Consider the following 15,391-nt stretch of genomic DNA (forward strand, 5'->3'; position numbering starts at 1 on the left):
ATTTTGTTCGAAATAATTGTTGCGCCGTTTTTGGAGTTAAAATTCGAGTGAGATTTTCTCTATTCAAATAAATAGGACTTTGCCGGACCAACAGAGCAGTTCGAATTATCTGTCAATTTAAATTAAGAGATTTCAAATTTTTGGGATTTCACTGAACAGTTAAACCTCCATATAACAAATTTTAATAATGAAGTTCTGGACATAACGAAGTATTTAACTTCGTTACACACCATGTCTGCTCGGTGTATGCTTGCTGCCCTGTTGTCAAAACATCTTCCATGAATTGGCAGGCGCAATGATGCAAACCAGCACTGTATATCATAAGCCATGTCTACATGAATGCGACAGTAGGGCATTGCATTTTATTGCGATAGTAATTATATGGACACTTCAACCGGATTTCTGCCGTCGGCATCGTCGCCGTCGTCGCCGTGAGGTTCCGTATAGATCCCAAGGGCAATAAAATTGTCGCCACGCGGCGTATGCGTGAGCGAAAGCGCGCGGGGGACGCGCGCGCTATCACGAAGAGCGAACGCACGGCGGAAAGCAAACGCGACCGTCCCGCGAAAGGCCGTTGGGGTATGGGAGGGAGGGAGGCGCGGCGGCCAAAGGCGTATCCTTGCCACTCAATCTCTCACGCGAAAGCAAGAAACGGGAAGAGGGGGGAGGGGGGGGGCAGCTTCTCCTTTGCCAACAACTTCTTATCTGCCCGGCGGTCGCCCGCACCGTCTCTTATCTCCACACGGCTCTGACCTTTGTATGCGCTGTGCATTCGTCGCTCAGTTTCCGTTGAAGCGATAACTTGCGCTTGCTGCCAGCGTTTTGACAGTCGTTGGCTGAGGTCATTCAGTGTGATCTATTCATGTTTGCTTGTGCGCGCTGACACCACGATTGTTAATTCAGTTAGTAAGCCAATGTGTCCAAGTTTATGCAGCCGATAAAACTACTATCCCTATTCCGAATAGCACTCTACTAATTTGCTATCGCAATCGATGCTTCGCCTTTCGGGCGAAACTGCGACATTTTTTTATATTATATCTTAGTAGTTACGTGCAGTCTTTTTAGCCAACAGTATGCTCGAACGCCCTCAAGATATGTTAATCTGTGCCGCATTGTTTGCTCGATGTCTGCTTGGAATCTGCTGAAAGTTTACATGAATCGAAACAGTGGGGCATCATATTTTCTATATTTTGCCTCAGTAGTTGCCAAGGGTAAAACGGACGCCGACCAAAAACATAAAATAATTTTTTTATAATTTATTTCTTATTTTTTTACGATTAAAAAATGGTTTTAGTCGGCGTCCATTTTACCCTTGACTGTGAGAAATTCTTACTAGACGCATTTTTGTCAAACTCTTGATTTCATTTTATCTCAGTAGTTCCTTGCAGCCTCCTTAGCCCCTCAAGATATGCTCATCGACGCCATGTTGTCTGCTTGGCATTTGCTATCAGTAGTTTCTTGCAGCCTCCTTAGCCAATAGCATGCTTGAATGCCCCTCACGATATGGTCATTGTACCGTGTCATCTGTTCAGTATCCCCTCACTACCATGCCATCTCTGCGACGTTCAGAGACCCACTGGTACAGGGAGCGCACGCTGGTATTTGTGAGGAATGCAGTTCTTTTCACAGCTGCGCTAATAACTAGCGCTCTTTCCGAGTGCTGTCCAGTTCAGGCTACACCAGATACATTGAACATCAGTAGCTCACCGGTTTCGGAAAATGCAGGACCTTTAATCTCTATCACTAAAGAGACTTAGCCAATCCCATCTTCTCGAACGGCGATGTGCTATCTGACGACAACTCTACTCCTTGTTATGACTGCTCTCTCTTCAAATGTGTACTAATCTAAAGAACGATGATGCTTTGCTTGTGTTAAACTAAAATGTTTTCAATATTATAGTGGTATTTTCATGAGTATTTCATGAGAAATGTTAAAGTGACAATGAACTATATTTTTATATTTATGCACAGCAATAAAATATATTCAAACTTGAGGTCAGAATATACATTAACGCCAGTACTAATCAGATCATTTCGTCCAGAATTATATTCCTCTCCGCAAGGATACTTACGGGATTTAACATTCCAAAGCCACATTCGGGCCTATGAGAGGCGCTTCGGACTGATTTCGACCACCTAGGGTTCTTTAAAGTGCACCTAACAGCATACAAGCATTTTTGCATTTCATGCCCTTGAAATGCTGCCACAGTGGCCGACAATCAAACCCATGACCTCAAGCTCAGCAGCAGAAGCCATAGCCAGCAACCGCAGGCAGGCCATGCAAAGCACACAAGCTTCATTATTTTTGTCAAGTTGTGGGAAAGACACGGATGCAGGCCCGCATCACCATTATTTTCCATTGTGATGTGCCTTGTACACAGAAACAGTCATAGACCGATTTTTCTAATGCCTGATTTTTCAGACCTGCACAATTATTATGACTTCAGCCTGGCACCGCCACGTGTACTTGATAGAATGAAAGTATAATGCATATGGCATCTTGCTTCATTTTTCAGACCAATCCACCTGCACAATGTCAAAATCATGGCAGCCACGAACAAAGTTGCCACCATTCAGGATGTTGCCTGTGCCTTTCCTTTTATTGTCGAGGTGGTTCCTCAGCCCTACTAGTGCCGCATGGTCACACAAAGAGTTCGACCCGGCACCAAGCCGCAACAGCCGAAACTGACAGCATCACAGAGTCAAGCTCGCATGCACAATATCTAAACTTCACGACGCACATCAGGCTGCACGATGGATGAACATGAAACGCACGCGCTGCTTTGACTATCATGAAATTTCAAGTAGGAATTATTGCAATGAAGCTCAACACAGAGAAGTTTCTGAATTTTCCTCAATGCTGCAATGATAAAAAACCAACAAAATTGATTTTACTGCAGGAATTTGTTTTCCCAAACTGCTAGATTATTCAGACATTTCTGCAGCCCCATTCGTGCATGAAAAAATTTATTGGCGACTACAACTGTTTTGCAACTGATCACACGTTATCTCCTTATTAACTGGTGTTTCTTTCTTTCAAACTCTATTTAATTCGAACAAGTTTTCAAGTTCGAATTATCGAGATTCAAATGTACCAGCAAATTTTCAGTCATGACACTCAATCAGGGAACATTTAAGCAGGCAACTGCAAGGCCCGAGTAGTGATAAGACAGTGCTTGTAGCTTGTGTTTTTCACATTAGCATTCAGGTATTCTAAAAGATTCGTGCCATGGCCCACAGCATACTAGGTGCGTGAGGTATTTGGGGACATGATGACTCCAGATATAGCAATATTTCAAAGAAGGTTTGAAATCCTTGTTTGAAGTACAGTAGAACGTTGTTCCTATGTTTTCGAAAAAATGCGAGAAAGAACGCACTAGCCGGGAAGACGTATGATCCAAAGTCACTCAAAAATATTGGTTGATCCCTCTTCCATAGGAATTGGTCATGACACGAAAGCGAAACGAGTCTTCATAGAAGTAGTTGACGTTTTGTTGGATGATAAGAAATACAAGACCATAAATTTGCACAGTGTCTATCGCTATTGGGTAGGAGTATTTTGGTACTACACGAAAGTGTCTTTGGCAGTCCAGTAACTGCCAGCGCACTCAGCTTAACGAACGTGAGAGGCACAGTTCATAGCGCGCTGGGTACACGCAGGCGTGTCTCTCGCTGGTCCAACGCAATCAGTTTCATGACATTCGCCCATCAACGTCGCTGCCTTTCTGCAGCGCTTAATGCCGCAGCATTGTTATTTGGCGACATTGCAAGTGAGGAAGTAGGCGGCGTGTAAACACTACTGCACATTTAAACTGCAGTACGGAGGCAACTAGGCATCATAGGCTAATCTGACACGGAAGAGAATCCATGTGGCGAAACTGCGTTGTTACTGCAGACCGTCAGAGCACAAAGCTGAGAGAATGGCAAAATGGCACGATCTCACAGGGATGCTAAAAAACTAGTGTGCTGTTTTCTTTACATAACTTCCGTCACATACGTACACGCGAGAAATTCTCGGTAGAGCCCAGCATAAAACACTTTCATGTTATAGGCGCCATCTTGCATGGATGCTAGAAAACTACAAGGCGCTTTTAGTCAAGTCATTTCCGTGACGTACATACAGTAAAATCTCGGTGATACGAATCTCGCGGAGTCGTGTGAAATATTCATTTCCCCCAAAATTCGTATCATCAAAACCCACACAATATCAAGAAAAAATGAATTTATTTTTACCAGAAGAAATTTCTAATAGTGGAACCCCGTTGATACGTTCCTCGCTGCTGCGTTTTCCTGGCTGCTACGTCGCGTTTTCGCGGTCCCGACCTAAATCCCATTGACTTCTATGTATTAAGTTCCCCCTGATACGTCACCAATCTGTAATGTTCCTGCATCTTACGTTGCGTTTAAATGTAGCGGTCACGTAAATTTAGCGGTGCAGCCAGCTTGTACGTTGCAACAAGCGACCGGCATGTTGCAGATACGGCGCAGCCGCACGGGCACTGTATCTTGAAGTGATCTGCAACGTGCGCAAGGTGCGTGCATACGCGGGCCTCATCATCAAAATGATCTGCGATGTTGATAAAGTGCGCCTAGTGCGCGCCTGCCGCCGGTACAGCCGACCCAGCAGAGATTAGCCTGCCCCCTGAAGTTTCGTTTTCTGCCATTATCGGGAAGCGAGCGTTTGCCAGCGTAAGTGCCGGCGCTGCCGGTCCAGCCAGCCCGGCGCCAGCTTACCCCGCTCCCTGAAGTTTCGTTTTCTGTCGTTATCGGGAAGCGAGCGTTTGCCGGCGTGGGCAGTTTCGTTGGCCGGACTGGGCCTCCGCTGCTGCATAAAGGGGTTTCTCCTAAGCTTTTGCTCTATGGCGGTGTCGGAGCAATGCCGGTCGGAGGCGCCGCCGTATTATTTGGCGCGCTGCTGAGAGTATTGTCGGTCCGTGGTATGTTCAAATTAATCGTCGCAAATGCTTTCGCGTTCGAATTACTGAGCGTTGTCGCTTATTGAAATACACAAAACTTTGACGGGACCATAGCGTCAGTTCGAATAAACTGGCAGCTTGAATTAAGCATGTTCGAATTAACGAGATTCGACTGTATTAGGATTTTATAGAGACTGTATGCTCAGATTAGATAAGTGCTGATTATGTCAGCCACAGTTTCCGCAATAACAACCTTTGGAGTTTTTAACATTCAGTGGATATCTGTTAGTCTTCTTCTCAGTGACAGCCCCCGCACATAGCAGAGCAGGTTTAAAAATTGGGAACTATGACATAGCACTGAGAGTGATGCAGCCATAGAAGTTCATAGCCAGTCACTCTTGGGTCGTGCAGGCCCTAGAGGCGAAGCAAATCCATTACGTAGGGCTGGTGCTAAAGTAGTCACACGCAGAAAGCGTGAGTGTTGAATATGCCACTTAAAGTGACTCAGCAATGGCCTTCACTGGCTTTTTAGGGTTCTCGCTCATGATGGCTTCCACATGCTGAAAAAACTTAATTACATGAACGGCATTTTATCGCTGGCAGTGCTATTTCCCTTTGTCGCAGATAAACATTAGTCATGAGATCTTGTCTCCCCCCGAAAACAAAGGATTTCACCACATGTAAGAAGGTGGCGATCTCCAAGTCGCTATGATCAGCATGTAAAGCGCCTAGAACTTCTCGTGGTTTCCTCTCCTGTGTCAGATTGGAAGCTGCTACTTTAGAATGAATGTTCTAGATAGGCAACAGAGGAGCTGGTGATAACGAAGTTAAGCACCTAGATATATATGACAAGAATGTTAACGTTTATGGCGATATGAAGCTGTGTCCTCAATTACCTCACACACTCTGTACTTCAGAATTAGCGTTACGTCGCATGCTAATGCAGGCATTTGAAAATGCAATTTTAAAACCCTTCTTTAACACGAAGCACAGTAATATATCAGTTCTGGGAATAAAGTGTAAGTATTCAATCAGGTCTAGGAATGAAGCAGACTTGCCTTTTTAGGAAAACTCGCTTCTGCTGCCTGGCCATTGGGCCCGGGACCACATGTATCTCCCCCATGACCCCAAGCTGTTCCAGGCAGTGGTGACGATGTTGGCAAGTGCAGCGTAGATGGTGGCTCCCCTGCTGCTGATACGGATGGTTGGATGTCCACAAATGGGCACACCATGCCAGAGGCTGCTGCTAGGCAGCACTGCCGCTGTTCTATCAACGCAGTACAACCCTCTTGTGGCAGTTCACCGGCCAAGAGACTTCGGCAGCAGTGTCCACTTCATGAAAAAGAAAAGACACAGTGCGACTCCTAGGTAACACCAATATTACAACTACAGTGGAATCTCGATGATACGAATCTCACGGGGTCACGAAAAATATTCGTATTAGCCGAAATTCGTATCATCAAAACACAATTAAAACTAGCTAAATTAAAGAGTCGGAGGTGAACTCACTCAGGCACACCTACGTAAAAAGCATTTACAGTATAGGCCACTTATAACGCAACCATTTATAGTGCGAAACTGGCTACAACGTGGCCTTTTCCGACTCCCGTTTGTCCTCCCATAGAACTCCATGTATGCGCATACCGCTTACATTGCAGCCGCGTGAGACAAAATATTGGTTATAATGCAGCTTCCGCGGGAAAATCTCGCCGACAAGGGCGGTAGCGAGCACGCTTCTCAATGAAGTGCGCCCACCGATGGGAGACGTGGACCACGAGACGTGGAGCAACAGTCCAAGGGCGATAAAATCGTTGCCGCGCACCGTATGAGTGAGTGAAAGCGCGTGGGGGACGCGCGCCTTTGCGGAGAGTGAACGCACAGCGTAGAGCATGCGTATCTTGCAACCGGGTGCAAGGGTAACTGGCGACGCAATCTCCCACGTGAAAGGAGCAAAGCGGGAAGGCAGCGCGGGAGGGAGGGAAGGAGGGAGGGCGGGGGGGGGGGGGTGGCGGCGGCTTCTACTCTGCCAGCAAATGCGTTCTTGTACTCTGCACCTGTACCGGCTGTCGGTGTTGTTGCGCGCACCGTATCTTGAAAGCGAGATCCACATGGCTCCGACCCTTTGTATGCGCTGTTCTTACGCCACTCAGCTACCCCACACCTGTGTGGGGAAAAGCACAAAAGCGCCACTGCTTCAAACTATTCGCGCCCAGTCGCGGCCTCCGCGCCTCCGCACCAAAAGAGAAAGGGAGAAAGCGCGTAACTGCGCGCTGTTCTCTTTCGCGGCCGTCGGTGGGACAGCGTTTATTCGTATCAACCGACGCGGGTCAAAAATCGATTCGTAACAACTGTTCTCTAGCACGCTGCAAAGTGCTAGAGAACAGCACTGCGGCTCGGCCGGGACCACAGAAAAATTCGTATCATCCGGAACTTCGTATTAGCCGTGATTGTATCATCGAGATTCCACTGTACTTTTTGGCAATAAGTGAGCAAGATGCAACCACACACTCACAATAAGATTGTATAATTAATTAAAGTAAAACACTGGTGATAAGGGGAAAGCGAACTTGTATTTCCTCCAAGGCTTGTGTTTTGTATGCAGGAATGTTAAATATGTAACTGTGGCAGTCATGCTCATCCAGGTTGCACTGAGCGCATGATGTACCTGTTGAGCGTCACTATCAAGATGTGTGAACACATGCACATGCAAAGTTGCCAATTGGTTTGCTTGTGAAGACGAGCTGGTGCATTGTGATATATGCCGAGGGCGAGAGGGTTGGTGACGCATGAAGGATGCATCTGGCCGACAGTCATTCGCTCTCCATTTCGCATTGGCGCCCCCGGAGCACTGCAAGCTGTGGTTTCTACACCGTGCTCGCCTGCCGTGCCGCTCGAAGCGGACGTGCCACGGTTGTACTTTAAAGGGAGGCTCGTTGTGCACGCGTGACAAAGGATTTGAAATCGAGTTTTCACGATGTGTTAGCGTGGCGTAATGTGTTGGAGCAGAGTTAAGGTGCTCAGAAAAGCGAGAAGAATGGATGCAGAGAACCACCTAAGGGAACTTACTGAAAAAAAAGGTAAAAAAGAAAACGCTGCCGGAAAAAAAAAAAAAAAAAAAAAAAAAAAACCACGAGACTGCGAGCGCTTTCAGCATTCACCCTTTGGCATACGGTTCAGTAGCTTGGGACTCTATAGGTAGCCGAATACTTCATTAAATCAACTAGAATAGGGGCAGGTATTTAAACAGGCAGGCTGCTGAAGTCTGAGGCTATGGTGTTGCTCTGCTGAGCTCGAGGCTCCCCTCCCCCTTCCCCTAATGACACTATGCCTCATAAGTTTACTGAAAAGATAGAGCGAGAAATTCTACTTTTCTCAATTACTGCGAATTTTATAAGCACACGCTATTTCAATTTGCATTCTGTATTGTTCATTGTAGACAGTGCAAAATTATTCAAAGAGAAGAATTGCATAGTATATTAATTTGCGCCGTGTCTTCGAGGCATGTGTTTTATTGCAGTTACATGGTTTTACTGTTCCATCACAATTCTAATTGTATTCTTGCAATCTTTCACTCTGCGAAATGTGAAATACGCCTGATAAGTGTGAGCAATTCAATAAACTGTGCTTGGTGCGCAAGATTTCTGTTTGTTTCTTGTACTTGCGTTAATGTCTGTATGGGCATAACAACACGCCATACAGCCTCACAAGTAGATCGTCCTCTTGCATGTAAAACCTGCGGGGATGCGCGACTCTCACGCGTCCCCTGATGTTGTTTTCCCCGCATGTCTCCTGTAGTCCGGCTTCTCCGCATGGCTAGGCCTGGCAGCGGTCGTGGTGGTTGCGGCGTATTGCGGGAGATGGCGTGAGTGTCGCGATGCTAACGCCACCGAACGGCAGGGTGACTTGGGAGAAAAAGGTCGAAGGTGCTCTCTCTTTGGCTTGGGATCGGCGACGAACACGCACGAACGCTTCGCGCGACCGTCGCGCGAGGCTAAGAGCAGGACACCGGTATGGACGAACACGGATCGTTCGAGCGCGCCACCGTTCGCGTGACTGTACACGTGAACGACTAGGCGATGGTGTCATAGCATGGGGCGAACGTATTCGCTCGCTATCGGGTCGCGGTGAGTCGGACTTCCTTGATTTGTCGCATGCCCGTGTGAATGTTCTATTGGTTGTAATTCGGCTAGTATGTATTAGTGTATGAAAGGTGTAATAAATGCCCTTTTGATTGTTTGCACTACTGTGTTGTCGTTCCTTTGTCCCAAGAGCACATGTGTGAGACCCCACATCTGGCGCCCAACGTGGGGCGCCAAATGTGGGGGTCTTCCCCAATTCGTAGCGCGTGTAATCGCAGCTACGTAGGGTTCGGGCGAATGAGGCAACAAGCGAGTCAACTCAACAACATTTATTGCTGTTGGCAATAAAACACTCTTGCAGAGGGAAGTCCGCTCTGTATAATAAGTAATAAAATAGGCTTGCCTCGTCGCGTGTAGTAGTCACGCAAACGAGGTCACTCACGGGTTTCAGCGGGTAAATCTGTATCGGCAGGTAGGTCAAGCGAGGTCAGAGAGACCGGGGGTCTCTCAGTCGCGCTCTTTTATATCTTTTTACCTTTCCGCGAGGGGAGTGTCCTCCTCGCCCGCCGGATACTTTCCCTCTTCCTGCGCGGGCGGGCGCGCGCATCGCGAGAGGCGAGCGAGAACAGGGAGAGGGCAAAGTGCATTTCCCCTGTGTCCACCCGGCTCCCGCGGCGCGCGTTGTGCGCGCACGAGATGCCCGCCCGGCTACCGCCGCGTGCGCTCCGTTCGCAAGCGATGGGCGAGCGCCCGCGGGAGAAGGTGGCAGCGTGTGCTCCCCACAAACCTCACGATACATTCATCCATTCATGAAATGTCTCCGCGCAACCGAAGCCAGCTAATTGACATCGTCATATGAACGAGCATCGGTCTACGTTACAATGAAAAAGTTGTCAGCAAAAGGCCAGAGAAAAACATATGAGGAGAAAGGTGTTGACCCCGAGATCACTGTTTTCGCTGGCGTAAAATCGGCTTAAAGTCTTACCAAGCAGCACAAGATGTTCTGTGATACAACGCCCCCTCCATGAGCTCTCGGCGCATGACGTGTTGCTCATGCCAATAGATAACATTATGCTTCGAGCCTCTGCGGCGAAACATTCTGACAATGACCGACGGTTACCCGTCTTAGCTAATACAGTGGAACCTTGTTGATACAATTCTTTTGTTGATACGATTAGTTTTTTTTTTTTTTCGCTTCCGGGCCAGCCCCATCGGAGCAATGTATTTTCATGCAGTTGATACGATCGTGTTCTCACCTGAAATTGGATGATACGACTTCAAACTGGTATTTCTGAAACTCATAGCTTTATAGTCAAGTGTACTAAATTTAATTACAGTATAGACCACTTATAACGTAACCGCTTATAGTGCAGTCTTTTCAGACTCCTGTTAATTTTCCCATAGCACTCCATGTATACACGTATCGCTTATAGTGCAGTTGCGGGAAACGAAATACCGGTTACAGTGCGGCTGCCTGGAAGTACGGAAGTCAGCGGAGACGGTGAAGACTCCCCTCAAACGGGAGCCCCAAGGAGTGCTCAAGGAAGAAAGAGAGACGAAGTGGAGGAGAAGGGCACGTGGTGCGAATGAACAGCCAGTGAGGCTGAAACCAGAATCTTGAAATATCACGGCGCGCATAGTGAGCGAGGGCCACGAAACTGCCAACCCCGGCCAACGCACGCTTCACGATAACGGCAGTAAACAAAACTTCAGGGAGAGGCGGCGAAGGCAAGGCACGGCGAAGGGCGCACGCGGAGACCGTGGAATGTGAGGGAGGAGGGCGGCAGGAAAATGAATTTTGCCTTGGCAACACCGCCGCTTCGATGGCTCCCCTCGCCCTCCCTCGTAGCTCCCTCACTTCCGACTGTCACCGTGCGTGCCCGCCGCCGTGCAGGCGCTGCCGCTCCAGCAGGCCCGGCACCAGCTCCCCGAAGTTTCGTTTTTTGCCGTTATCGGGAAGTGGGCGTTTGCCGGCGTGGGCAGTTTCGTTAGCCGGCCTGGGACAGCGCCGCTGCTTCCCTCTGCGCCGTAGCCGCAGCGTGCAAGTCAACACGTGACTAGAAAGTAGAGGAAGCTTAAAGGAGAAAGAAGGGTTCACTGCTATTTTCTATGCGTGGCTACGGTAGCGTGGCTGAGACGTCAGCACGTACACGCATGTTCCGGCGCAACGCAGAATCGGCGACCTTGCCATTTGAGAGAGGGTGAAATTTCCGCCGCGTTGTTTTTTCTTTTTTTGTTTTGTTCACGCGCGACATTGAGGGGCCTCTCCTAAGCTTTTACTCTATGGCGGTGCCGGAGCAATGCCGGTCGGAGGCGCCGCCACGTGATTTGGTTCGAATTAACGAGATTCGACTGTAAATTGAATGCAAACGTTTTAGCCGCATTCCTCGAATGTCGCATACGCGTGGTGGCCTTGAAAATTGTGCTTTGGTTATAGTGCGGTACCACTTATAGTGCGGATATTCGCGACTCCGGCGACTTACGTTATAAGCGGTCAAGAACTGTAATATGTTATAATTATTATATGTATAACAACCGTCATTTGCCAAGTGCATGCTAGACGGTACCACAATATTGCACCTCAGCAAACACAAGCTTCACCAAGGCCCATATACAGTATAGACCACTTATAACGTAACCGTTTATAGTGCAGAACTGGCTACAACCAACCTTTTCCGACTCCCGTTTACCCTCCCATAGAACTCCATGTATACGCATACCGCTTATAGTGCAGCCGCGTGAGACGAAATACCGGTTATAATGCGGCTTCCGTGGGAAAATCTCACCGACAAGGGCGGCAGCGAGCACGCTTCTCAACAAGGTTCGCCCACTGATGGGAGAGGAGATCAACGAGGGCGATGCGGAGGAGGAGCATGAAATGCGGAGCAAACGAACGGCGCGCGTAGGTTCTCTAAGCGATGGAGAAACCCTTTTGCTCGGCTGCTTATCAGCGGTGCGTTTTGCACTGAACGCGGCTTCAGTTTCTGTGCACCCGTCGCGACGCGCGTCGTGAAGTGGAGATATCGCGCGAGCGCCGCTGTCGATTTAAGCTGTGTTCCGCAAATTTAGTTTGGAGCTACAGTAAAACCTCATTAATTCGGAAAATCGGTTAATTCGGACTCGTCCTCTAGTCCCGGCCGGCGTAGCATTATTCAATGCAATCATCTCGTTAATTCGGCCTTATTTGGCCGCACATCGGTTAATTCGGACTACTTTCGGAGCTCAGTGAGTGAGGAGCGCCGCCGCAAATGTGCAACGCAAAAGAGCAAGAACGGCGCTAGCGTCCAACCGAAACGAAGCGACGGTTGGACGCTTCGTACGTGAATGACAGCAACGCCGGACGCTTCGAGCCTATTTGCACCTTTAAAGCCTATATTCTTGCGTTTACCGCCGCACATAACACCGCATTGGCCACGGGCTTTCGTAACTGCGTAGTCGTCATCCACGATCGCGTCGATAGCGGCCGCAGTTTTTTCTGCAGCGGTTGCGGCGAACAGTAGTTTAGTTTTACTCGGTACGCGCGTCGACCACGTGCCTAAAAAACTGCGTAGTCGCCATCAATGATCCCATAGATAGCGACCGTGGTTTCGACTGCAGTTGTTGCAGGGAATGGTGGTTAATTCGTCCAACTCGCGTGCCTTCAGCACCGCAAAGTCGCCGTTCGTAATCGTGCCGATAGCGGTCACGGTTTTTTCCGCAGCGGTTGCGGCAAACAGTTGTTTCGTTTTGACTCGGTGCAAAGCTGACGAGCTTGAAGAGCACCGGCTGCATCGCGATGTGCGCGCAATAGTACAAAGCGTGTCTACATGCTTGGTCTACATGTTTTGCATATGTGCAGGGCTTGAAAATCGTTGTTTTGGTTATAGTGCGGTACCGCTTATAGTGCAGATATTCGCGACTCCGGCGACTTACGTTATAAGCGGTCTACACTGTACATTCCAACAACCCTCGAACAATGAGTTAAGGGCCTGTGCGCCACAAAAGCTGCCACAAAGCAGGTTTTTCGTGCCGTGGGAGGAATCAGTCCTGGACCGATTTAAATTGCCGCGCGCCCCGGCGGCGAACGAACCGCGAGCGAAGCAGCCCAATGAGAGCTGCCTTTTTTAGTGATGTACGCGCGCGCACGGCCGGTCTGGAGGCACGCGCTCACTCTTTAAAGAAGGAAGGGAGCACGCGCCTATAGACCGGCCGTGGCATGGAAAACTCATGCGGACCCGCCCGACCGCTATTTTCGCGCTCGTAGCATCGTCTGCTCGCGTCAGCTTTTACGCGCGCTTGTTTTGGTTGGCTTTTCAGGCGAGATCTTCATGCAGGCACGTGGCTGAATGAAGCGCCTGCCCTCGTCCGCCAGTCGTATCACTCGATGTGTCATGCTGCTCTACAGTGTTCCTTTGTTTCGGAATTCTTGGGCTCGTGGTAGCGTGACCTCCGTAGCTATGTCAAGGAACTTGTTATCTTTCAAAAGAACTTGTTTACAGACTTTGAAAAAAAGAAAGTTCAGCAAAAACTGACGAGTTGTTTTAAAGTTGCTCAATAAAAGTGTGTTGACTGCAGTTCGGTTCGTGGAATGTCGTGATGCTGCTCCACATAACACACATGTTATGTGGAGCAGTCTCACTCGACGCCGCAGGAAGCTTTGGTAGCGAGTTTGTCACCAAGTAAGCCTGTTTTCTTACGTTTTGGGGCTTGCTTTGGATGATACGATTTTTGAATGATATGTTTTATTTTCTGGTTCCCGCGAAGATCGTATCAACAAGGTTCCACTGTAGTTTGGACACGAAAGATACCCACCCTTATCAATCGCCTGACTGTGTAAATTCTTATAAAAGGACAGAACTATTCATGCGGAATTTCATACAGGATCAACCATGCCAGGTATATCTTTGGCAGAGTGTATTCAAATAGTTACCATGCCTAACAGAGGCATGGTCACAGTTGCAAATTGCGACAGTTACCGAGCATGTGTATTCCTAAATTGGCAGGATTGTTAATGGTATTGCCATGAAGGCTGCCTAGAAAACCTGCCCCGAAAATGCCGACCGAGAGCAATGACGTCCGACGAAGACAAACGCATCTTGAACGCTGCAAAGAAGGATCCACTTTTGACCGCGAAGGAGACCAGAAATGACCTCAGCCTTAACGCTAGCACAAGCTCGGTGAGACGGCGTCTTCATTAAGGTGGCCTCCACAGCAGCGTGCTGGCTAGGAAGCCTCTGCCCTCTGGCATGAATAAAGCCAAACAGCTGGTATTTGCCCAGGAGCACCAGACATGGACTGCACAGGACTGGAGTAATGTCGTGTCCTCAGACGAGTCTACATTCACGACCCGATTGGACCAGCACCAGAGTTTCTGGAGGACTAGTAACTCAAGGTATGATCATTGGCCTCACATTTTTCTAGCACCCAAACTCGACAATGAGACACTGAAGTAGTCAGTAATCTCTAAGCTACGATATAGTCATTACCTACGTATTGCTACGCATAGTCACTCTACGTATGCGTTGCTTTCCTTGGAGAAATTAACTTGCTACCAATACTGATGGAAGAATTTGAGCAGACGCAGTAAACTGTGTATCGGTTACCATTTCCTGCTTCTCCATTGTAAAACATAATTCGGCAGATCTTCACTGAGCAGCTGCTCGAGCATCTTATCGATGCAGCACTATCAACCGCCGAAGCACACTGATGCTCATTTGCATGCTCCTTCATTCGAATGCTCTATCATACGCAGCCAACGCTTTCATTGTGCACCACTGTATTCGGAATTCGTGTTTGCATATCATGCCCTAATAAGAATGTATCAGTAACAAACATTCCTTCATTTTCACAGATTTGAAGGAGAAAATCTTCAGTGAGTGGCGGCCAGCAGCAGACGCTGCTACGTCAGCGTCTGGGGAGCCATATCAAAAGACTGATTCAGGCCCTTGGCGAGTCTCGAAGGCCAGTTCAATGTTGCCGCATACAGCGATCTCCTAGACAGCACCTTGCTCCCCCATGCCTTGGACGGGCCCTTTCCGGACGGCTTCTTTTAATAACAGTGAGACAGGAGCCCTGTCCATATGGAAGTGTCGGTGACTCGGTTTCTGGAGCAAAGAGGCATTAAGGTGCTAGAGTGACCACCGCAAGGGGCTGACATGAATATAATGGAAAATGTCAGGGGTGCCATAAGGTCCATGTCTAGTCGACCGCTTCACAGAGCCTCGGTCGATGAACTGTGGGCGACCGTGGAGGCCGAGTGGAATCGTCTGGCGCATACCGACCTCGCCGTCCGCCTGTTCAACAGCCTGCCCCACCGAATGGCAGCCGTCGTGGCTGCTCGAGGCAACATGATGAAGTACTAGTAGAATAGGAGACCAAAGCCAAATGGGCAGATCTAGCGTACATAAAACCATGAGC

The 15,391-nt window shown here is 48.5% G+C and overlaps 1 protein-coding gene across 1 annotated transcript in view; it reads right to left on the bottom strand.

Annotated features, from left to right (window-relative positions):
- Nucleotides 1-15,391, bottom strand: part of LOC119431868 (uncharacterized) — a 143,478-nt gene that overhangs the window by 84,524 nt on the left and 43,563 nt on the right. Inside the window, exon 10 of the mRNA XM_037699317.2 lies at nucleotides 5,975-6,248. Within this exon, the coding sequence (XP_037555245.1) occupies nucleotides 5,975-6,248 (274 nt within the window). The remainder of the gene's footprint in view (nucleotides 1-5,974; nucleotides 6,249-15,391) is intronic.

Source organism: Dermacentor silvarum, chromosome 1, assembly GCF_013339745.2.
Source record: "Dermacentor silvarum isolate Dsil-2018 chromosome 1, BIME_Dsil_1.4, whole genome shotgun sequence".
NCBI classification, from domain to species: Eukaryota; Metazoa; Arthropoda; class Arachnida; order Ixodida; family Ixodidae; genus Dermacentor; species Dermacentor silvarum.